General features: G+C 34.5%; 1 protein-coding gene across 13 annotated transcripts in view; it reads right to left on the bottom strand.

Annotated features, from left to right (window-relative positions):
- The window catches only part of APC (APC regulator of WNT signaling pathway), a 130,312-nt gene that overhangs the window by 61,689 nt on the left and 46,072 nt on the right, over positions 1 to 22,551 (bottom strand). For 8 of the 13 annotated variants that reach the window (XM_073889269.1, XM_073889273.1, XM_073889278.1 and 5 more), the window contains exons 2-4: positions 7,454 to 7,538; positions 6,109 to 6,310; positions 20 to 128 (exon numbers count right to left, since the gene is read on the bottom strand). In XM_073889269.1, the coding sequence (XP_073745370.1) occupies positions 20 to 128; positions 6,109 to 6,310; positions 7,454 to 7,538 (396 nt within the window). Of the gene's footprint in view, positions 1 to 19; positions 129 to 6,108; positions 6,311 to 7,453; positions 7,539 to 16,642; positions 16,796 to 22,551 lie in introns of all 13 variants that reach the window. The other 5 variants (XM_025866887.2, XM_025866889.2, XM_073889255.1 and 2 more) reach the window with 1 other exon arrangement.

The following is a 22,551-nucleotide window of genomic DNA, read 5'->3' as shown; positions in this document are numbered from 1 at the left end:
ATAATGCTAAGTTACTTACATTTTCGGTTAAAGGGAGACTATCTATTCTTTTAGTGAGATTCTGAAGTTGAGCATAATACCAGTCTTTTTCCTTTTCTTCTTTGTCAAGATCAGCAAGAAGTAATGATCTGTTTATTAAAAAAAGGTAAGTTTACACAATGCTAATAGAGTACATAACAGTAATTCTTATCAGTTGTAATTGTCATGTTCTCTATTTAAACTATAGTATTAATAATGAATAAGTGGAACATTTATTTTGGATTTTTGAAGGTGGGACTTAGAATATTATAATCATTAAAATTTAAATATTAAAAAGTTTTTACTTTTTCACCTAAATAAGATACTCAACATCCTCACTAGAATATTTACATTTCAACCAAAGGCTTTCTTCACTTTATTTGTAGTCTGAGAATATGATGATGGTTTACAGAAAAAAGTATAGATATAACAAAACCCAAAATTAACATAAAAATAAAAAGTATAATAGAGGAGTAAAAATAAGCAGTAGTTATACAAAAAACAAACCTAGAGTATAGGAAGCCACTGCATTGGACACAGATGTGGCTTTCAACTTCTCAGCAGCCAAAATAATAAGAAATACTTTGTCACTGTGCATTTCTCCAAGAAGACATCCAGATGGCCAAGTGACACATGAAAAGATGCTCAACATCACTCATCATCAGGGAAATGTAAATCAAAACTACAGTAAGATATCACCTCACACCTGTCAGAATGGCTAAAGTCAAAAACACAAGAAACAAGCGTCGGCGCAGATGTGGAGAAAAAGGAACCTTCGTGCACTGTTGGTGGGAATACAAACCCGAGCAGCCACTATGGAAAACAGTATGGAGGCTTCTCAAAAAATTAAAAATATGAAAACACTAATTCAGAAAGATATATGCACCCCTATGTTTATTGCAGCATTATTTACAATAGCCAAATCATGGAAGCAACTCAAGGTCCATCAATAGATGAATGGATAAAGAAGAATGGATACATATGTATGTATACCCACATATTCTTTATATATATAGAAAGGCATACCCAAACACACACTATGGAATATTACTCAGCCATAAAAAAGAATGAAATCTTGCCATTTGCAATATGGCTGGATCTAGAGAGTATAATGCTAAGTGAAATAAGTCAGTCAGAAAAAGACAAATACCATGATTTCACTCACATGGAATTTAAGGAACACAACAAAGAGATAAGCCAAAAAGACAGACTGTAGAGAATGAACTGATGGTTACCAAAGGGGAGGCCAGTAGGGGGATGGTTGGAATAGGTGAAGGGGATTAAGAGTACACCTATCATGATGAGCACTCACTAATGTACAGAATTGGCGAATCACTATATATTGTATACCCTGAAACTAACATAACACTATATGTTAACTATATTAGAATTAAAAAAAAAAAGATTAGTTGCAGAAACTTTTTTTTTAAAGATTTTTTTTTTTTTAAATAATTTATTTGACAGAGAGAGACACAGCGAGAGAGGGAACACAAGCAGGGGGAGTGGGAAGAGGGAGAAGCAGGCTTCCCGCAGAGCAGGGAGCCCGACGCGGAGCTCGATCCCAGGACCCTGGGATCATGACCTGAGCCAAAGGCAGACGCTTAATGACTGAGCCACCCAGGCGCCCCTAGTTGCAGAAACTTTAAAAAAAATATTGTCACTGTGTCGCAATGAGAAGATATTCTGAGAGAAACTTTTTCTTAGTTTGGAATTTGAGGATGAATTTGCTATGTAACTCCTAAAGAATCCAATCAATGTCCTCAATAATATTTTATATCAAGTTACTCTATATCTGATCATTTTAAACATAAATGCAAAATAAAGGTGTTCATGGGATAAAACTCAGGAGGTACAAAAAGTCTACGATTTCCTATCACGTCTCTTTCCCAGTGACCCCTATTATCATTTTTTTGTGTATATTTCCAGAGAGATTCTATTAAAAATGCAAAGATCTATGTGTACACTTACATGTACATTTTTATTTTTTTATTTATTTTCTTTTTTTTCTTTTTTAAAGACTTTATTTATTAGAGAGAGAGAGAATGAGAGAGAGAGAGCACGAGAGGGAGAAGCAGACTCCCCGCTGAGCAGGGAGCCCGATGTGGGACTCCATCCCGGGACTCCAGGATCATGACCTGAGCCGAAGGCAGTCGCTTAACCAACTGAGCCACCCAGGCGCCCACATGTACATTTTTAAACATGAACAGTAGCATAGTATTCTATGTATTGTCCTATAAACTTTTTTTTCACTTAAAAAAATCTATCTTGGGAGATCATTCTGTGTCATAACATAAAAAGGTCCTATATATTTTTTGCTAGCTGTATAGTATGCATGAATCTATAATGGGATACACGGTAACTAGTTTCATTTTAGAGGGCATGTAGGGCCTCTCTAATCCTTTGCTATTATCAACAACGCTGCACTGAATATGCTTATACATAACCCCATTTCACAAATGTGCAAGCATGTATGTAAGATAAATTCCTAGGGTATGTACCTTTTTAACTTACTGCTCTTATTAGATATTGTACCAATTTATGCCGCTACCACTTTCACCAATATAAATGTTTCATCAAACTTTATTTTTGCATAGTTTTTTAAAACAGTATATCATATGGTTTTAATCTGATTTCTTTTAGTGTAAGGTTAAGCATTTTTTTCAAGTTTAAAAACCATTTGTGTTTCCTTGCCTATAACTTTTCCTTACTTATTTATAGGACCTCATCTATATTAAGAATGATTGTACTTTGTTGGTTATATGGGCTTTAAATACATTTTCTCTGTTTATCACTTGTCTTTTAATTTTGTTTATAACGTTTTTGTCATGTAGAAAATTTTGATTTTTTTTGTAGTCAAATTTATGGATATTTTCTATTATCACTTCTGGAGTTTGCTCATTTGCAGAGATGATCCCCACTCTAATACTGTTACTTTAAAATGCTGTTTGATTATATTGTTTTGCAAAATACGCATGCATATAAGTGTGTGGAAGGTTATATACTTGCTAAAATTTCCTTTCTCTTACTGAGAAACAATAAAAAAATAAGAAATAAGCCTTCATTTTTGATGTGGCAACTGGAGCAGTGAGGGAATCCATGGGAAGACAGTAAGCCCCTGCTTATGATGTAGCAACCTTGGGGGGAATACAGACCAATGAGAAGCTGCCTCCTCCCTCCCATTTCTGACAACAGAAGCAGGAGAAAGCACCGTAGAAAGCCTAAACCCCTCTCACAAGCTGGCATAAAGAGGCGCTCTGATTCTATTTTACAGTGCTCCCTGGTGAGAACCTGCAGGGCCTACCAGGACTTAGCTGGGGAACAAATGGAGATGCTACTATTTCCTCTGATTATTCTCCAATAAATAGGCTCATTAAATAAGAGTTGGGTGTTATAAGTGCTTAAATTGATAGGCCAATGTTAGTGGTGGTGGTGGAGTGATGGGGAGGCTACAGAGAATAGGGACAAGCTGTTATTGTCAAGTTTAAGGTGGAACTATGGAAAAACGCTCTGGGGAAGCCAAGGTTACAGTATTTTGAGCCAAAATGTTAACAAGTGGTTAAATGATAGTGGTTGATCACAGTGCTTAAGGCTCAGAACTAAAAACAGGTCTAGACCCCAACGCAGGTAGGTCTTTACAGTTTAGACTTCTTTTAGTGATTGTTAACAGTCTTCTTTAAAATGTAAGTTTTGTGTTATTTTAGTCCTCTAGCTAACTTAGGGTCACCTAAAAGAGCATGGCATATATGTACTAGGCATTTAATAAATATCTGTTAAAAGAGCCAATAGCTAACATGATAATAGCTTACATTTATTGAATGTTCTAAGTATTAGACATAGTGCTAAGTATTTTTTTTTTTAATTTAATTTAATCTTCACTACATCCTTTGAGGTAGTTATTCTTAGGCTCACTCTTCAGACTGGAAAACAGGTTCAAAAATGTTATGGAGCTGTGTAGCTGGGTTTGAACCTTGCCTTGACTACTTTCTAGCACTTATCTTGGGTAATATAGAAAACAAGAAAAAAAGAGATAGAGAGTATATCTATGACTTAAGAGAGGGAAAGAAAGGATAGAAAAACAGGTGAGAAAACGATCAAAGGAATAACATAAGGGAATTTTCCAAAAGCTGAAGAAAATAAGTTTCCAGATTAAAAGGGCACAGTGAGTACCCAGCATGACGAATGAAGAAGACTCATATACTGAGACATTCTAAAGACTTTAAAGAAGAAAAATGGTGACCTTCAAAGGAACGAGAATCAGGTTTGTATTGAATTTCTCATCAGGCATTGATAATGAAGAAGGAAAATGAGTTTGAGCCTAGACCTATCTAACTATCAATTGAGCATGAGAGCAAAGTAATGATTCTGTCATATATGCAAGGACTCAATTTACCTCCCTCCAAAACAGTGAGAACCAAGAGGGCCCAAGATATATCAGAACTACACACACACATACTCTCTTCTCTCTCTGCTAATAAACTTGGGACTTTATCTACATGAAGCAAAACAAGTTCCTAGGAAAGGGGGTATGCTCACATGCCTTTGTCTCTTCACAGAGCTCAAAGAGTACAATAGATGGAAGACTGTGGACCCCAGTTAGCTTCTTACTATTCACGATGGTGTTTCCTATACCGTCATACAGAAATACTTAGCACTATGTCTAATACTTAGAATACAGAAATAGTCCTGGTTCAAGGTATGACACAGAGATTCATATAAACTCAAGATGAAAGAAAGCTTAACACTACTTCTGGTCCACAAGATTACCCTATTTTTACAGATGGACGCACCGAAAACCAGAGAGAAAGTGGTAAAAGATCTTTTGCCTTTTACTTAGATATGCTGGACATTATTACACTAATAACCACTTTTCAAAACTGTGCAAGGTAGAACCATATCCCTATTTTACAGGAGAAAATGACACAAAATTTAAGGACATGACCAAGATCCCAGAGCTAATATGTAATGTTTATACATTTTAACATTCTTGAATGTTTAATAGAATTTTTAGGAGTATAAAAATAATGTCATTCATGCATTAAGGAATTCATAATCTTTTACACAACATTTGACAAAGTTCTTGATAATGATACATATTCTGGTATTTATAGTGAGATAATTTTAACTTCAGTAAGAGAAGAATTAATACATTAGCTGTGAGAAACCAGATAATATATATTATCAAAAAGTGTTTTTTAAGACACTGGAACTGATAAATTAAGAAATGTTACATTTGTGGGCACTTGTAATAGGCTTTCCCTAATGGAAACAGTTACCTCATACTGGTTCTCTAGTTAATTTATTTCAAAAGGTAACTCAATTAAAAATCAGTTACATATTTTAATGTGACCTAACTATTGTGATCATGTGCTTACTCAATGTACAGGGCATTTGAAGTAATTCATTTGAGACACAGAGATACAGAGAGAGAGCATGACCAGGGCGAGAGGGAGAGGGAGAGGGAGAAGCGGGCTCCCCACTGAGCCAGGAGCCTGATGTGGGGCTTGATGTGGGATCGTGACCTGAGCCAAAGGCAGACGCTTAACCATCTGAGCCACCCAGGCGCCCCCCCACATTTGAAATATTTAAGTAACGAAGTACAAGTCTCTTAGAATCCCAAGAACTGTCTCCTTTACATTTTCATATTTATTTATTTTTTAAAGATTTTATTTATTTATTTGACAGAGAGAGAGAGAGAGAGAGAGAGAGAGAGAGAGAGAGAGACAGCGAGAGGGGGAACACAAGCAGGGAGCGTGGGAGAGGGAGAAGCAGGCTTCCCGTCGAGCAGGGAGCCCGATGCGGGGCTCGATCCCAGGACCCTGGGATCATGACCTGAGCTGAAGGCACTTGCTTGACCGACTGAGCCACCCAGGCGCCCCTACATTTTCATATTTAATATTGCCTCTTTACAGTTTTAGATTTAATATAAGTATGATCAGTAACATACTATCTTTGAGTAAGTATTAAATACTCTTAAGTGTTACTGATCCTCTGCCATACATGCTTCATAATTCCTATCTTTTATTACAAAATGACAAAATAATAGTAAACACTGGGAGTATACAAGTTTACAACTTAATGAAGAAAATTTACCTCTCTTTCTCAAGTTCTTCTAAATAACCGGTATTTTCTCTGCTTCCGTTTACAAACCCTCTTCTTGGAAACGAACCCATAGGCACAGGACTGCACTCTCCTGAACGACTAGATACAGATCCTTCACGGCTTCCGTAAGAACGGAGGGACATTTTTGACCGTAGTTTCACTCCAGGGAAATTACTGCTATCTAAGTTAAGTTCTAAATGAAAGAGAGACAGGTTTTTATGTAACAGCTGCTTTAAGTGGTCTAAAATATTCCGAGGCAATTATATTGTCTTAAAAATAAAATATTAGGTTCATATTTCAGTCCTCAAATTTGAACCCATTTTATAATATAATAAACGTTATCTATATTACATAAAGCCTGTGGAAGTACTAAATTATGGCAGCTATGGAGCAGCAAATTTATGCAAGGAACAAAGAATCCTTATCACAAATGCTGATGCTCTGAGATATTCACTGACTTCTGGTTCCAGGTAGAATTGCAATATATACAAATTATCAAATCATTAAAAAAAAGTGTTCACTGCAACTCTAAGTTTTTAACAGAGGAACCACAAATACACATGATTGAATAAACAATTATTTAGGAAGAGAATGACTACACTTTCCCTCCAAAGTAGCTTGAGTCAGTGGGGGGAGAGAGTATGTTAAAGGAAAATCGACAAAATATCTTTCCTTAGATTCCTGCTAAATAATAATATATTTTAGGATCCAAAGGTAATTTCTCAGTCTAGTTTCAATCATAATAATCAAGCAATTTCCCTGTTTTGATATCTGAATTTTTAAGCAACAAAATGAGAAAGATTTTTTAAAATTCTACTAAAAACTGCATATAATCAGCTTATATATCTGAAAAGATAAAGCAATTCTATCCTGGATGGAAGAGAGGACACTATTCCTTCAACTAAGGCAATAGGCCAGTCTGTGGTGTACAGCTTACTAAAGGCCTATACAGTGACTGGCAGAACAGCAATGAGCTTTAAAAAGAGCTAAAAATGATCAAATAAGGAATCTGAAGTAGTTGATTTGAAGCCAGTTAAATGTTTAACTGAAGGAATGACAAGTAAATACACAGTTTACATATCTGTATTTTAACAACTAAATCCTAATAGATAAGGCTGATACATATTCCAGTATTTGTAGTGACATAATTTTAACTTCAGTAAGAGAAGAATTAATACATTAGCTATGAGAAACCAGATAATATATGTCAAGCAATGTTTGAAAGCAAGAAAACTGAAAGCAACATTCAAGTCAAGAGAACCTGTATTTGGATATACACACCTAAAGTTGACAAGTGGAGCTTAAAAAATTATTTTAAAACTTTTAAAAAATCTACCTTTGAGACGCTCTAATAAATCAATCTGTCCAGAAGAAGCCATAGCTTCATCTTCAATACTTCCTTGTAGTTGTTTAAGTACTTCCTGCAAAAAAGAATACAATATATTACCATAACAAAATTCTAAATAACTTCTTGAAGATATGATTGTAAGTTTCTTGACATTTAGGTGTGCTGGGGAAAAAAGTTTCAGATGAATGTGAAAATATATCTTAACCTATAAAGCACTTTACATACATTATCTATTATTAATTATGAATAATAAACTATATCCCAACAATAGTGATATTTCATGATAAAGGAGATTATGGGGAGCCTCCATAAGATACATTATCCCTAACTTTTAAAACATACAAGGTGAATTCTCATTTTTCATATGGGTCAATCAAGACTCAAAGCCCTATCCAAGCTCTAAGAGCTAGTTATGTGTTTAGAATCCACATCTCTGAAGCTTGCACCAATATTACCATGAAAAAAAACCAAATTAACAATTATAATATGCTGTTTTATTTAACACCCTACCACATATTCAAGCTTTTATATACCATATTTAAGTATTACTACTAGCATACCGATTTACATTCAGCAGATATTGAAATAACTGTATACTCACTGCCTCTTGACTTTTGATGCCATTATTTCCTTTCCCATTTAAATCCTTCTCTTGATAAATTTTCCTCAAAGAATGTTGGAAACTGTCATTTTCCACCAGTTTTTCTTCATGTTCCTTAATAATAATTTATGTTACATCTTTCATATTTCGGGGCATTCAAGTTTCCAGCATAGTCTTTTTTGGCCAATTAGGTTTCCAAATGCAAGACAATGTTCTTGAATGTTTATGACCTTGTAACTATGGGCAGTATTCTCCAAAATGAAAAATGATCCATAAACAGAATGAAAAGGAAATCTTTCAAAAAGTGAATGAATGCAGCAAAGGCAACTTTACTGGTTTACCTTGACAGTGACATGACTGGCATTAAAAAAGAATGCCTATGTTAACAAGAAATAGACTGTGGTCTTAAGATCTGACTTTTAAATAATAGACCACGTTCGAGGTTGAAAGGCTTCGATAAGTAGATACAGGAACATGGAGGTGACTGATACCATGTTCAGATTACTATGGCTGAAATGTATCACATCTGTGGGACAGGAAACAAATTTGTACAGGGATGCCATCTTTGAATGAATGTAGAGTACTCTACAACATCTACTATAAACTTCAGGACACCATTGCTTCCATAAAGCTCGAGAACTATCATTCTAGGCTATCTGTGTTTTTCAGGATCCCAATTCTTCCATCCATCCACTGCTACTACTTGTAGTCCTTCAGTGATCCTTTAATCTTATCTCTATTTCTTATACTCCCTGGTCTTGCAATTCAACAACTACCCTTCCGCAGGTAACTTCAAATTATATGTCTCTAATCCTAACTTCACTTGCAAACTTCAGATTCAGTTTTCCAATTTGACTGATAGATGCTTTACATCTGGATGATATGCACTTCCTATGTAAATGTCCAGAACTATCATTTTGTGCCACTACAATTTGTTCTTTGCCTTGTATCTTGTCAGTTAAATGTAAATAGCCTTTTCTTCCCCACTCAAATCCTTACCATCACCTCTTCATGTCACCAGTTAGTTCTCAAATTCTGTATTCAACCTCTAGTATTTCTCTTAGAACTCTTTTCTAGTCTTACTGTCATTATCCTGATTAGTTACCCTTCCAAACTACTAAAATAATCTCTTATATGGTCCTACCTTGCATAGGACTCTTGTGCTCAGCGTAAGTCTATATTTTATTTATTTATTTTTATTATTATTTCTTAGAGTAAGCCTTTTAAAGCATAGATAGCTCTGATCAGGTCTCCATACAAGATTCTTCTCCAAAGTTTACAATGGTGGTCTGAAACTTCAGCATGGATCAGAATCACCTGAAGAACTAGTTACAACATAGACTGCTCATTCAGTAAGTCTGGGATAGAGGTTGAAAACCTTCATTTTCAGTAAGTTCCCAGGTGATGTTGATGCTGAAAACAATCATCAAGATGTTACCAGTGGTATTCTAAGAAGGTGGGGTTATAAGCAATTTTTTGGCTTTTTTTTGGCTTGTATTGTAATTTTTCAAGAATGGGTATTACAAAAAATACTGTTTTTAGAAAAAGTACAAAGATGTAGAAGTTCAAAAACAACAAAAGAAATCCTTGGCATGTCATAGGACATATAAATTTTTCAAAACTAAAAATAATAAAAAATTAAAATAACATCAAAACCAAATTAAAAGGCCATGTAACGTTGGACATTCAACAATAAAAATCAAATTTACAGCATTAGCCATACAATGGAATACTATGCAACTGTAATATCACAAAATATTTAATGATATGAAAAGATGATGATATATTTTTAAACAGCATGCTGCAAAATATAATCCCATCAAATGCATGCCTGCACAGAATGTGCAGAGAAAAATATATACACTGTCAAAGGTTACCTCTGATTTAAAAAAGAAAATACAAAAAGAATTTTTAATGGGTGATGTGGTATCTTTTTGTCCCAACTTCCTAATTTTAAAAAATATTAAATATGCACAACTTGTATTAAGAGTTTTTAAGAAAAGTTTCTATACATATTGTTAGAAATCTATTGATAAAAGTTGTAGCCATAAAGGTAAATAAAATTATTGAAATTTAAAGTTTAAAAATTTTTTAAAGACTCAATTTGGCATGTTTGCGAACTCATATAAATGGAATCATACAACATATAGTCTTTTGTGTCTCATGTTTTTTGCTCACCAAATGTGAGATTCACCCATGCTGTTGTATGTATCAGTTAATTGTTTTTTAATGCTGTGTAGTAGTCCACACCGTATGAATATACCCCAATTGATTTATCCTTTATCCTCTTGATGGGCATTTGTTACATGTTAATAGGCTATTATGAAGAATGCCACCATGCACATTCTTGCACATATCTTTTAGTGAACATATGTACTCACTTCTCGAGTACGTATCTGGGAGTCTGAATGCTAAGTCATAGGATTTAACTCTAAAAGAAACTGCCTAATTGTTTTCCAATGTGGCTGTACTATTTTATACTCCTACCAGCAATGTATGAGCATCCTGATGTTCCACAGTTGGCATGATCAGTCTTTTAAATTTTAGCGATTTGAGTGAAGAGAAATAACATTTGTATTTCCCTGATAATGAAGGATACAGAATCCCTTTTATGTGCTAACTGGCCATTTATCTCCCTTTTTGAACTGTCTTTACAAACTTTGGCCATATTTTTAAAATTGGACTTTGGTTATTGGTTTGCAAAAATTCTTTATATATTCTGTACTGAGTTCTTTGTTAGATAAATGTACTGTAAATATTTTCTTCCAGTCTATGGCTTGCCTTTTCATTTTCTTAATGAAGTCTTTTGAAAAGATTTTAATTTAAATTTAGTTTTTAATTTGGTGAAGTCCATTTTACATCTTTTTTCTTTTATGTTTAGTCCTTTATGTGTCCTAAGAAATCTTGCCTATCCCAAGGTCACTAAGATATTATCTTGTATCTGCTTTTAAAAGCATTACAAAAGATCTTGGTTTTAATGTATCAGTTTTTTCTTTTATGTTTAGTGCTTTGTCATTCTGTTGAAGAAATCTTTGCCTACCTAAAAACATGAAGCTGTTCCCTATGTTTCCTTCTGGAAGCTACCATTTTGTCTTTCACACTTAGGTCTATAATCCATCTTGAATTAATTTTTGCATATATTATGAGGTAGGGCTCTGAGATCCTTTTTTTTCTTTTTCTTTATGCAAATATTTAATTGCTCCTGTACCACTTATTGAAAAGACCACCTTTTCCCCACTGAAATGCAGGGATGCCTTGGTCATAAATCAAGTAACCACATATGTGCAGCTACTTTTCTCCACTCTATTTTTGCTAGTCAACTAGTCTAATCTCTTATCACACTGGCTTAATAACTTTGCAACTTTACACTAATTCTCAGCCACTATCTCTTTAAATATTACTTTGGCTCCATTTTCTATCCCTGCCCCTTCTGACACTTCAGATTTGCCTGTATCTATTTGCCTGTGTCCCTCATAACTCTTATGTACCGTTTTTTAAAAAAAAGATTTGTTTTAGAGAGAGAGAGAGAAGAGAGCGCGCGTGTGTGCACACACTCCCAAGCAGGGTGGAGGGGCAGAGGGAGAGGGAGAATCTCAGGCCGACTTCCCACTGAGTGCAAGGCTCGATCTCATGACCTTGAGACCCCGACCTGAGCCGAAATCAAGAGTCAGACCCTTAACTAACTAAGCCACTCAGGCGCCCCCATACTGTTTTTATTCCCATTTTTTATCTTTCTGTGCTTCAGTTTCGATATTTTCTATAGATTTACCTTCTCACTAGTTTATTAATTCTGTGTTTACAAGTCCATCTAATAAGTTATTAGTAAAACTATTTTTTGGGTTTAGACTACTTATTATAGATAAAAATTCTTTGTCTAAATTTTCTGAATTGTCATCCATTTTATTCAAATCTTTTTTTAAGACATTTATAATAATACGTTAAAATCTTTGCTAATTCCAATATCTAGATCACCTTTGGATTTGCTTCTATTAACTATCTGTTCTCTTAATGATCACTCATTTTCCTTTTCTTGGAACTTTTAGCTGTATGCCAATCATTATGTATACAGAAAAAGACTTAAGATATATTTTCCTTTAGAGTTTGCCCTTTCCACCATTGGGGTCTTACCTCCTCCATCCAGTCAGGAACTAAAAATGGGCTGCAGGTGCAGTTCAAGCAAAAATTACATCTGATTTGACTTGCCAAGTTCCGTGAATGTGCCTCTAAAATTAGACTGAAAATAATACAGGTTTCTGTCTCCTCAGCCCTTAGTGTACTACCCTCTACAGACCTCAAATCTGATGTTTATCTTGAAAGGAAAACCAGCTATGTTTAATACAGGCCCCTTCCCTCTGGTGAGTCTGTGTCTCCCAAGCACTGCAAGATTATAGAATATTTCACTTTGCCTTATTCTCAGGTGGTACCTGACTCCTTAGCCCTAAAAATTCTATCTTTTGGATGTAGTGAGCTTGGGTCTTTAATTTTCTACTCCACAAAGTTAAAAACATGGCACATGTCTTGAGAAGGAGCCCTCTTGTGTGAAAGCAATGTGTCTTTCCCATAGCAAGACTTTGCCTTGTAACATTTAGCTTTCCCGGTCCGTCCCTAGCATCCTTCACAAGACACAACCAATGTTCCATGGGGAAAACTAGCCATGCATTTGGGGCTCCTCTAAAATGTCAATACTTCACATCTGGCCACATGTTTGTCAAGACCTACAACAGTTTCCTTCCTCCAGTGGAGTCCTGCTTGTGCAAGCAATGAACGGCAGCCTGTGCTCAGAATTAACAAATATCCCTGGGGAAGAAAATCACCAGCAATGTCAGTTATTCTAGAAAGGGCTCTTTCCTCTTATCAAGTTTAGTTAATACAGTCCTCGATGACTCCACAGTTCTGTTCTCCAACGTCTTTTAAAGTATGATTTTTGTATTTTATCCAGTGTTTTTTAGTTGTTGCAGTAGGAATGATTCCCTGGAGCTGAGTACTGCATTCAACCTAAAAGAAGTAGTCATCAATTTCAAAGAGTTTTTTAAAAAATGCGACACAACTGCCAAGTAATTCCAAATAAAATATTTTAAAAAAATGCTTTGAGAGGGGTGCCTGGGTGGCTCAGGCATTAAGCATCTGCCTTTGGCTCAGGTCATGATCCCAGGGTCCTGGGACCGAGCCCTGCATTGGGCTCCCTGTTCAGCAGGAAGCCTGTTTCTCCCTCTTCCATTCCCCCTGCTTGTGTTCCCTCTCTTGGTGTGTCTCTCTCTGTCAAATAAATAAATAAAATCTTCAAAAAAAATGCTTTGAGAAATAGCAGTTTTTAAAATTAGTATACAATTTTGAAGGAGAGAATATTCATTTGTATTTATAAATCCTGGAAGTCTGGATTTAAAAAATTAGTTATTTACCTTATATAACCACACATTATTTCTTAAAATATTTTAAGAGTTTAGAAACATTAAAAGATTATTTATTAGAGATGAAATGTTCTCTGTGGTGATATCAGTGAAAAGAAAATATTTATCAATGAGCAACTGTGTCATTTCAGGGAGGCTGCTACTTGATCCACTTGTTTTTGTCATTATATCAGTTACAGATTCTTTTCATTACCAAATACAAGTATATTTGAAAATTAAATCTTCAAAATAAATTATGAAATGTGTCAATCTGAGCTTTTATTTCTAATTTCTTCTTACACTCTGAAAATAAGATATTCTACATGTATATGATTTTGCAGTTATAATTTATAAAATTTCATTCTGTCAAAATACAACAAAGACATAAATAGTTCATTACTAATTTACCTACAGATAATTTTTTTTTTTTAATACCAGGACATCTCTCAGTTTAAATGCTTAACATCTCTACATGACCATGGTTTTGTTGCTATGCTCAGCATTTTAAAGTAAATCAAATTGAGTTCTAGCCCCCAAATTAAAAAGTACAGTATGTAATTTCTTTTAAATTTAAGCTACAATTCCTGCATTTATCTAATTCCAGGTCATCTAAATCCCATGAAATCTCTATTTAATTTTACTATATTTTTACTACAGATAATGTCAAACGTAAACCTAAGTATAGAGAATATAGCAATCTCCCATGTATCCTCACATCCCACCTCAATCATGATCAACTCATGATCTTGTTTCATCTATATCCATACCCACTTCCTCTATTCCCTTCCCTGACTCAAATTCATTTGGAAAATAAATCTCAGACATCATATTACTTCTTCTATAAATAATTCAGATATATATTTAAACAGGGATCCTTTCTAACCACAACCACAATGCCATCATTACACCTAAAAAATAAACTTTTCCTTAATGTTTTCAAATACATAGGGTTCACATTTCCCTAATTAGTTGTACACATATTTCCCTGTCACACACACAAAATATTTTTATAGTTTATTTGTATCAATGCCTTGTAATCAACAGCAAAACAGTATTCTTTTTTGCCACTAGATGGTACTACTGCATAAATTTCAGAAATCCTTACATTACCTAGTTGAAGAGGACCCACCTTGCCTTTCTTTGGGGCAAACAGGTTAATGAACAGGAAACAGGATTCAAGATTACGTAATGTATTCCAAAGAATAATATGTGATTTTGGGTAAATAACCATTGTTTTGGATTAACTAATCCAATGTGGGAAGTGACAGTGTTTCCAAGTGTCTTTTCACAAATCAATATTCTAAGACAAAACAAATGGTCATGGTTCCTGCTGTTGAACAGCTTAAATCCTCTTAAGGAGAGATACATAAGTAATTTCATTATAAAGTTGTAACTGCTATGATACCATATGCCCAATCCTAAAGAAGTAAGTGGATGGCTTTGCAAGGATGTCTGCAGAAGCACTTGCTGAGTAATTATCAATTCATGGTTGAATTCAGACATAAGTGTCAATATTCATGATATACAATATGATATACCACACGGATAAGTGGTCAACCTGATATTCCATTGTAGAAATTTAAGGGTCTAACTTGTATTTTTACTCCAAGACATTCCTATTCAACATGGAGATGGGTCTAAGGGTAGGTTAAAATATCTCCCAAAAATAAATTTTGAATTTGTTCAAGTAGTTAAGCAAAAACTTAAAATGGATCTCAAAACTGTGCACTATAAAACATCCAGATAGGCCTGCCAAGAGGAATTTTTTGCAAAATATACCTCCCAAAGTAGATGAAAGAGTAGTCCTGTTGGGAATTTTACTCTTTTTATCTTTAAACTTTTAAAACCACATGCCATGTACAATAATTTTAGATACATTGTGTTGATCAGTGTTAAAATAGCAAACTATTCTTTTTTAATATTAGATAACTGATTTGGCTGTTTTTAAGGTCACCCACAGTTTGTGGTGAAAAAACATGTTTTCTTAAAGTCTACCTTATTTCCGAAAGGACTGGAGGTAGGTATCTTGGAGATTTGTCCTCACTGAGGACAGTTTTTAACCACAGAAATAGGTAATTAGAGTAGGAAAGATTTATGGATAGATAGAATAGTACATATGAGTAAAAGGCTGAACTGTTATGATATTGACAATAAAGAGTAAAAGGGGAGCAAAAATAGTTCAGTGATGTACAGAAGCTTGAAGAATCAGGGAGACCTCAAAATGCATAGAAAAAGAACGAGAAGAAAATAGGCAATGAATAAGGAATAAGAGAGTAGTGAACAGACAGGAAGAATAGCATCAGGCACCCAGATGCTAAACAGCCAAGGGGCAGAAACAACACAAAGCGGGTAGAATTTTTAAAAGAGAAAGAGGTTAACAGTTTTGTTGATGAATCTCCTAATCTATAAAGTTATTAAGTTCAGTGAGAAGGGAATCTACCTAAGTACTGGAAATTAAAATGGCTAAAATTTTAACCTCAATTATTTTGAAATTAGAACTTATCTATCCCACTGCAGACTGAATATTTTATAACTTTCCTTGGAGGTTATCACAACCTTTCAATGGTATTCGGCAAACCAATTTCAGGACTTGAAGGAGACATGGAAATCATCTAGGCTACTGTGATACTTTTATTTTCCAAATAAGGCACCTGAAGTCCAGAAGGGTACCTAGAGGTGATACAGCTCGGCTTGTGGCAAAACAAGGAATAGGACCAGGTACTGACTTTCAGTTCTGGACCGTTCACAGTAGGGCATTCTGTTTTTCTTGATCATTTATCATTGCAGCACTTAAGTGGAGAAAAGATCTGGGAGAGCTGGGGAGGAAGACTATATTTAATAACTGAGATATATTCTAAAGTTGTGAAACTAGTTTCTATGAATTATGCAGAACACCCAGCCTCAGTATAGTGATACTAAGGTTGGTCTCTTATTTTTAAGCTTAAAAATAACTAAGAACAAATTAACTAGCCATTGGGTTTTTACAATTACTTTCTTTCTATGATTCGCTGGATTAATTTAATATATTTTGTTCAAAATATACATGCTAACTTTGCAAGAAAGAGTTTACATATTGCGGCTTAACTTAAAATACACTTTTAAGTAAGCAAAGTATCTAACCCCAAATTTACAGAAGGGAACACTGAATAAAAATGGATAAACTACAATTAAAAGTCACAGTCTTGATACCTTCATATTAGATGCCTCAGTTTCCAGTTTTGTAAGATGATTGGAATTATCTTCTAGCTCTTGTCGAAGATTTGAGTTCTCCATCTTCAGTGCCTCAACTTGCTTTAACAACTGATCATATGAAGCTGCAGCCATCCTTGGCTACCCTTGGACCTATAAGGTTAAAAAGGATTTTGAAATTCACTACTAAAAATAACGTGGCTGCTTGTTTACAAAGAAAGGGATAAAGAAACAAAACTCTGGAGACATTTAATAACAATATTGTTTAAGCAGCATTATAGTTCTAAGAGGATGAAACACTAGAGTCTTAGCTGAAGACAAGGAGAACTAAAATAGAAGAGAACCTCAGTAGTGCTTGACTACATTTGCCTTTTCACAGGTAGATGAGATTTCTGTCAGGCTAGAATTTTTTTCAAGTTTTTAAAGATACTTTAACTGGTCTTACAGGTAAAACTTATGTAATGAAATGTAATCATTGACAAGAAGTTCATATCGGTAATATTATTTATGGATTTTGTTCAAGTTACATAATTTTAAAGCCAGAATGAATTAATGAGATTGGGTATTACATTCTATCACTTTGACAGAAGGCTAGTCTTAGATAACATCCATGGTGAAGCAGTTCTGAACTTCCAAGAAGGCCTCATTAAAAAGGCAGCCATTGAACAAAATGGATACAAAGGAGAGCATTAGCTTGAGACTTCAATCTTTTTAATTGGAAGATGATAAGTAAGAATTACTAAAATAAAGTTCTACATTTATTAAAAAAGATGAATAGGCCATGCTATAGCGTTATGTGGTCTTGGGACCCACTGTGCTCAGAACTGAGGCCAAAAGACACTTAAAGAAAATGGATCAGTTTAGAAGCAGAAATTATCAAAGAGAAGTGAGGCAGAGTCTGGCAATTAATTATATCACTGTGAAAGAAGAGGGAGAAAAGAAAGAGAAGATAGTCAGGTAGTTAAGAGGTCCTTAGCATGAATCAGAGAATGCTAGGAGGTAGATTAAGACTAACCAAGTTCAGAAGACCCAGATTCTCTTTTTAGTTTAATCCCAAACTCAATTTGGAATAAATAAAATTCTATCTTAATTCTTTTAGAGCTAAAAAGCATTACAAAAGTTTTTTTTTATATAAACAATACTTAAAGATCTTGACAAAAGAAAGTGCTTCTGTAATAAAATCCACTACACAAAATAAGGCAGACAGGTTTAACACTGGCTAGTCATGACAGTATTGGAGCTTAGCAACTGATGGCCTTTAACAAGGGAAATCGAAGGACTCAGGTCTAGCTACTTCTCCAATGAGTTAATGATAAATCTGATGCAACCCACCGTCATCTGAAGAGGAAGTGGGTCCTGGGAGGTGGGCAATTATTCACAAAAGTTTTTATGATTGAAAACAATGAGAACTAGATTTGTGTTTGGAGACAAAAGTCTTAATTTTAGGGTTGGTCATGGTTTACTTTGCCCCTTCATTTTAATTCATTTCACTGTTTGTAAAATGGTTATCTACTACCTGAACAAATATAATTTACAGGGATACTGTTAGAAGTAAGGAAGAAAAGGCAGGCTGAAAAGTGCTATGTAAATATAAGTTATGTTATAAAAGTACACATGTAACATATCTTCCTTAGTAAGACCTAATTTCAATCTATTGTTAAAAGTTTCTGCCCCCTGCCCAAGGGATAAGAGGTAAAGAAGTAATTCTGCTACTTGAAAAGGATAGAGACATCTCAAAAATAAAGGAGAAATTCATAGGTATGATCATTTATCGGCTTTACATCATCCCATTAACAAGCAGGTCTGAAAATATACAGCACATTAAAAACTGTTTAACAGAAGTGGGGATCTGACAGAACTTAATAATGCAAGCCCTGAAATTCTTTACTTCAAATAAAATTTTAACAGGCAATTTTGCAATAAAATAATAAAACAATATAAAAGGTAGTAACACAGAGAGAGACAGGTATACACAGTTATGTTAAGATATGCAGGTTATAGGGATGCCTGGGTGGCTCAGTTGGTTAAGCAGCTGCCTTCAGCTCAGGTCATGATCCCAGGATCCTGGGATTGAGTCCTGCATTGGGCTCTCTGCTCAGGGGGGAGTCTGCTTCTCCCTCTGCCTGCCGCTCCCCTTGCTGTACATGTTTTCTCTCTCTCTGATAAATAAAATAAAATCTTAAAAAAAAAAAAAAAGATATGCAGGTTATAACCTTACACAATCACAGAAGACCCAGATGGGCAAAATGAGCATAGACAAAGTGTTCTTTATTGAGGGGGGGAAAAATCCAACCCTTCAAACGGATAATTAAAACATTCGAACATTTTTTTCTCCCCCACCCACTCCAGAATCACAAGCATTAAAGTCATTTCTGCTCTAGAAAGCAGAGTATTTCATATAATTTGATGGGAAAAAGATGTTTCAGGGAGTAATATATTTCCTATATCCTTTTAAGATGTTGCAACCACCCTTCCCTAACTCAAAACTGCTTTATGCAAAATTTGAGAAATCATAAATTTACGTTAGAATGCATTTTATGCAATCATTAGAATTTCATATGAAATGTATCTTAATTGCAAGTCACTCAACATTCAAAAAAATCAAAATTTATCTCATGAAATGGGGAAAATCTCTTAATCTTTCACTTTCATCAGAGTATGCAAACATCCCAATTTGTTTTTCTGTAGTGTCAAGATGTCCATTAAAGAGACCCTCACCCCATAAGAGTAGGGTAGGGGAGAAGAAAGCAAAGGGACTCTTACTTAGACTTTTATTCAAATGTTCACTGAAAAACAAATTTACAAGTACCCTAGGAAATTAATGCAAGTAGGAAAAAAAGTTTCAGGCTGGCAAGAGAATATTCAATTAGAATTAAATATGGAGTTATCATTATTATTAATAATGTAAGAAGTTTGGGATCACTTTTTTTAATTAGTGGAACTATTTTTACTGTTTTGTTTTGGTTAAAAAAATACATATTTGCTAGCACTTTTAGATGGCAATAAGAGAAAAATACCAACAGAAAGAGAAGAAAGCAAAAGAATCTTAAGACTACTTTGTTCAACTGTATGCAAATAAATTTGAAAACTTAATATTCTAGAAAATGTAATTTATCAAAAGAAAATCAAATTTTCCAATAAAAATCACTATTAGAAAATCAGTATCATTCAACACGCTAATAGATCTACACAGAAAAAAATATGACTATGCCAAAGATGGTGAAAAGATGTTCTACAAAGTCAATGCCCACTCTTGTTGAGAATACTGAATTTAAAAGGACTCTTCTTTAATATGATCCATATCAGCCGAAAAGCCAGCACCATACTTAATGTGGAAACAGTAGATCTATTCCTAAAGTCAGGGGAAGCCCATTTTTACCACTATTACTCATTATACTAGTCAGCACAATTAAAGAATGAAGTTAGAAAGGAATACTACTGGGGCGCCTGGGTGGCTCAGTCGTTGAGTGTCTCCCTTCGGCTCAGGTCATGATCCCAGGGTCCTGGAATCAAGCCCCACATCAGGCTCCCTGCTCAGCAGGGAGACTGCTTCTCCCTCTCCCTCTGCCCCTGCTTGTGTTCCCTCTCTCGCTGTCTCTCTCTGTCAAATAAATAAATAAAATCTTAAAAAAAAAAGGAATACTACTGGCAGATGACATAATTATATACCTAGAATATCCCCAAAAATTAACTCAATATTACTATAATAAGATAATTGAGTAATTTAACGAAGTCCAAAATATACAGAAATCTTTCCTTTATGTGCAAAGAGAAATCAGATAGAGGATGAAATGGAAGTTTCCTTTTAGGAGAGGTCCAATTTATAATTTTTAGAAGTAAAAAACACTTAAGCATAAACTGAACAAAAAGAGTCCAAAACATATATGAGGAAAACTATAAACATACCTTGTTCATGTACATAAAGATTCAGTATCATGAAGATGTCATTTCCCCCCAAGTTAATTTATAAATCTTATGCAGTCCCAATAAATATGCTATGTAAGATTTGTTTTCATTTTGTTTTCTGCAGCTAGACATTTGGAAAAACAAGCAAAAAAGGCAAAGTATGAAAAGAGAAGAGAAGGAATAGACCTACCACATATTAAAATACTGTACAAAGCCTTTATAAATAAAACACTATATATAGTTAACTGCATTGTACCAATAAATTAATTTCTTAGTCCTGATATGTAAGATGTTAACATTAGGGGAAGCTGGGAAGCTGAGTGAAGGGTATACAGAAACTTACTGTTCTATTTTTCCAACTCTTTTTTAAGTCCAAAGTTATTTCAAAAATACAAAAGTTTTTAAAACCTATGATACTGTCATATGAATAGATCAACCATGGGAACACATGCATGCACACACATGCACACATAAATCCAGAAGTAAATATACGTAAATTTAGTCATAATGAAGGTAGTATCTCAAATACATGTGAAAAGATGGACTTTAAATAAATGGCATTAGGCAAAAGGGTGGCCATAAGAAACAGGATAAAATTACATCTACTCCTACAACCTAAGGTAAACTGCAAAAGGAACAGAGATTTAAACGTTTAAGAACATTACATGGCATTTAAATTATGAAAACAGTTTTGTTTTTTAGTTAAAGATATTTAAATGGAATATACCCTCTCTTTCAAGGAGTTCTCTGAAGTGATGATGTCTGTTACTACTATATCAGGTTACTTCAAGCAAGTGGGAAGGTTTTTATTTTGTATAAAAGCATAACTACTTTTAAGTAAGTAGGATACAACCATGCAGTGGAATACTACATTGGCATTAAAAAGAATGAGGTTGATGTTAAGAAAAAAAAGGCAAAAAGGTAAAGGAAAGGAAAAGGAAAAGGAAAAGGAAGGAAAGGAAAGGAAAAAGGAAAGGAAAGAAGGAAGGAAGAAAGAAAGAAAGAAAAAGAAAGTGCAGGTCACTACATCTCATATGGTCCATCCTGTTATATCAAAAATAAAAGAACTGTGTAAGGATAAAAAATGTCATTGAAAGGATATGCAAAAACACAGTCACTGCCTCTAGAAATAAAAGGCCTGAGGTCTGTTGAGAAGCAGTCTTCCTTTTTATTGATTACCCTTTGGTAGTTTGAAGATCAAAGCAAAAAGTTGGTTCTTTGAAAAGACTAAATATTATTACACAAATAGAAGAGACCAAAGAACTTGAACAAAATGTGAGGGGTGGGGGAGGCTGATTTAAGAAGAAATAGGAAATCTTAATAGTTCTGTAACTACTAAAAATTAGAACAGTAAATATCTTCTCCCTTCTCCTCCCACCACACAAAGAAAATAAACATTTAAGAAACAAATCATTCTGACCTTATAAAAACTTACCCAGAAATAAAAATAAATAGGAAATATTCCCTAATGCATTCAATGAGGCCAATATAATCGTGATATGAAAGTCAAAGGTAGTGTGAAAATAACTGAGGGCTAATATCATGAATGTTGATATAAAAATCCTGAACAAAGTTTCAGGAAACAATACGTTAGTATACAGTAAAGAAACTACAACAGAAGCAGGCTGAGTTTATTCTATGAATGCAAGGATAGCTTAACATTAGATCATTTATATGCCATTCACTACATTAAAATACTAAAGAAAAGGGGTGCCTGGGTGGCTCAGTCGGTTAAGTGTCCACCTTTGGCTCAGGTCATGATCCCAGGGTCCTGGGCTAGAGGCCTTCCTTGGACTCCCTGCTCAGCAGTGAGTCTGCTTCTCCCTCTCCTTCTGCTCATGTGTTCATGCACGCAATCTCTAATAAATAAATAAAATCTAAAAAAAATACAATACTAAAGAAGAAAAATCATATCATCATCTCAAGAGACAAAGAAAAAACATTTGATAAGTCATTAGCTATTCCAGATAAAAACTCTTAATAAACTGGAAACAGGGAAACTG

Source organism: Callorhinus ursinus, unplaced genomic scaffold (assembly GCF_003265705.2).
Source record: "Callorhinus ursinus isolate GAN/ISIS: 27379988/994484 unplaced genomic scaffold, GSC_fseal_2.0 scaffold3, whole genome shotgun sequence".
In the NCBI taxonomy this organism is placed as follows: domain Eukaryota; kingdom Metazoa; phylum Chordata; class Mammalia; order Carnivora; family Otariidae; genus Callorhinus; species Callorhinus ursinus.
Note: the sequence above shows the minus strand (reverse complement) of the source record. Positions and strands in the feature narration are given on the sequence as shown.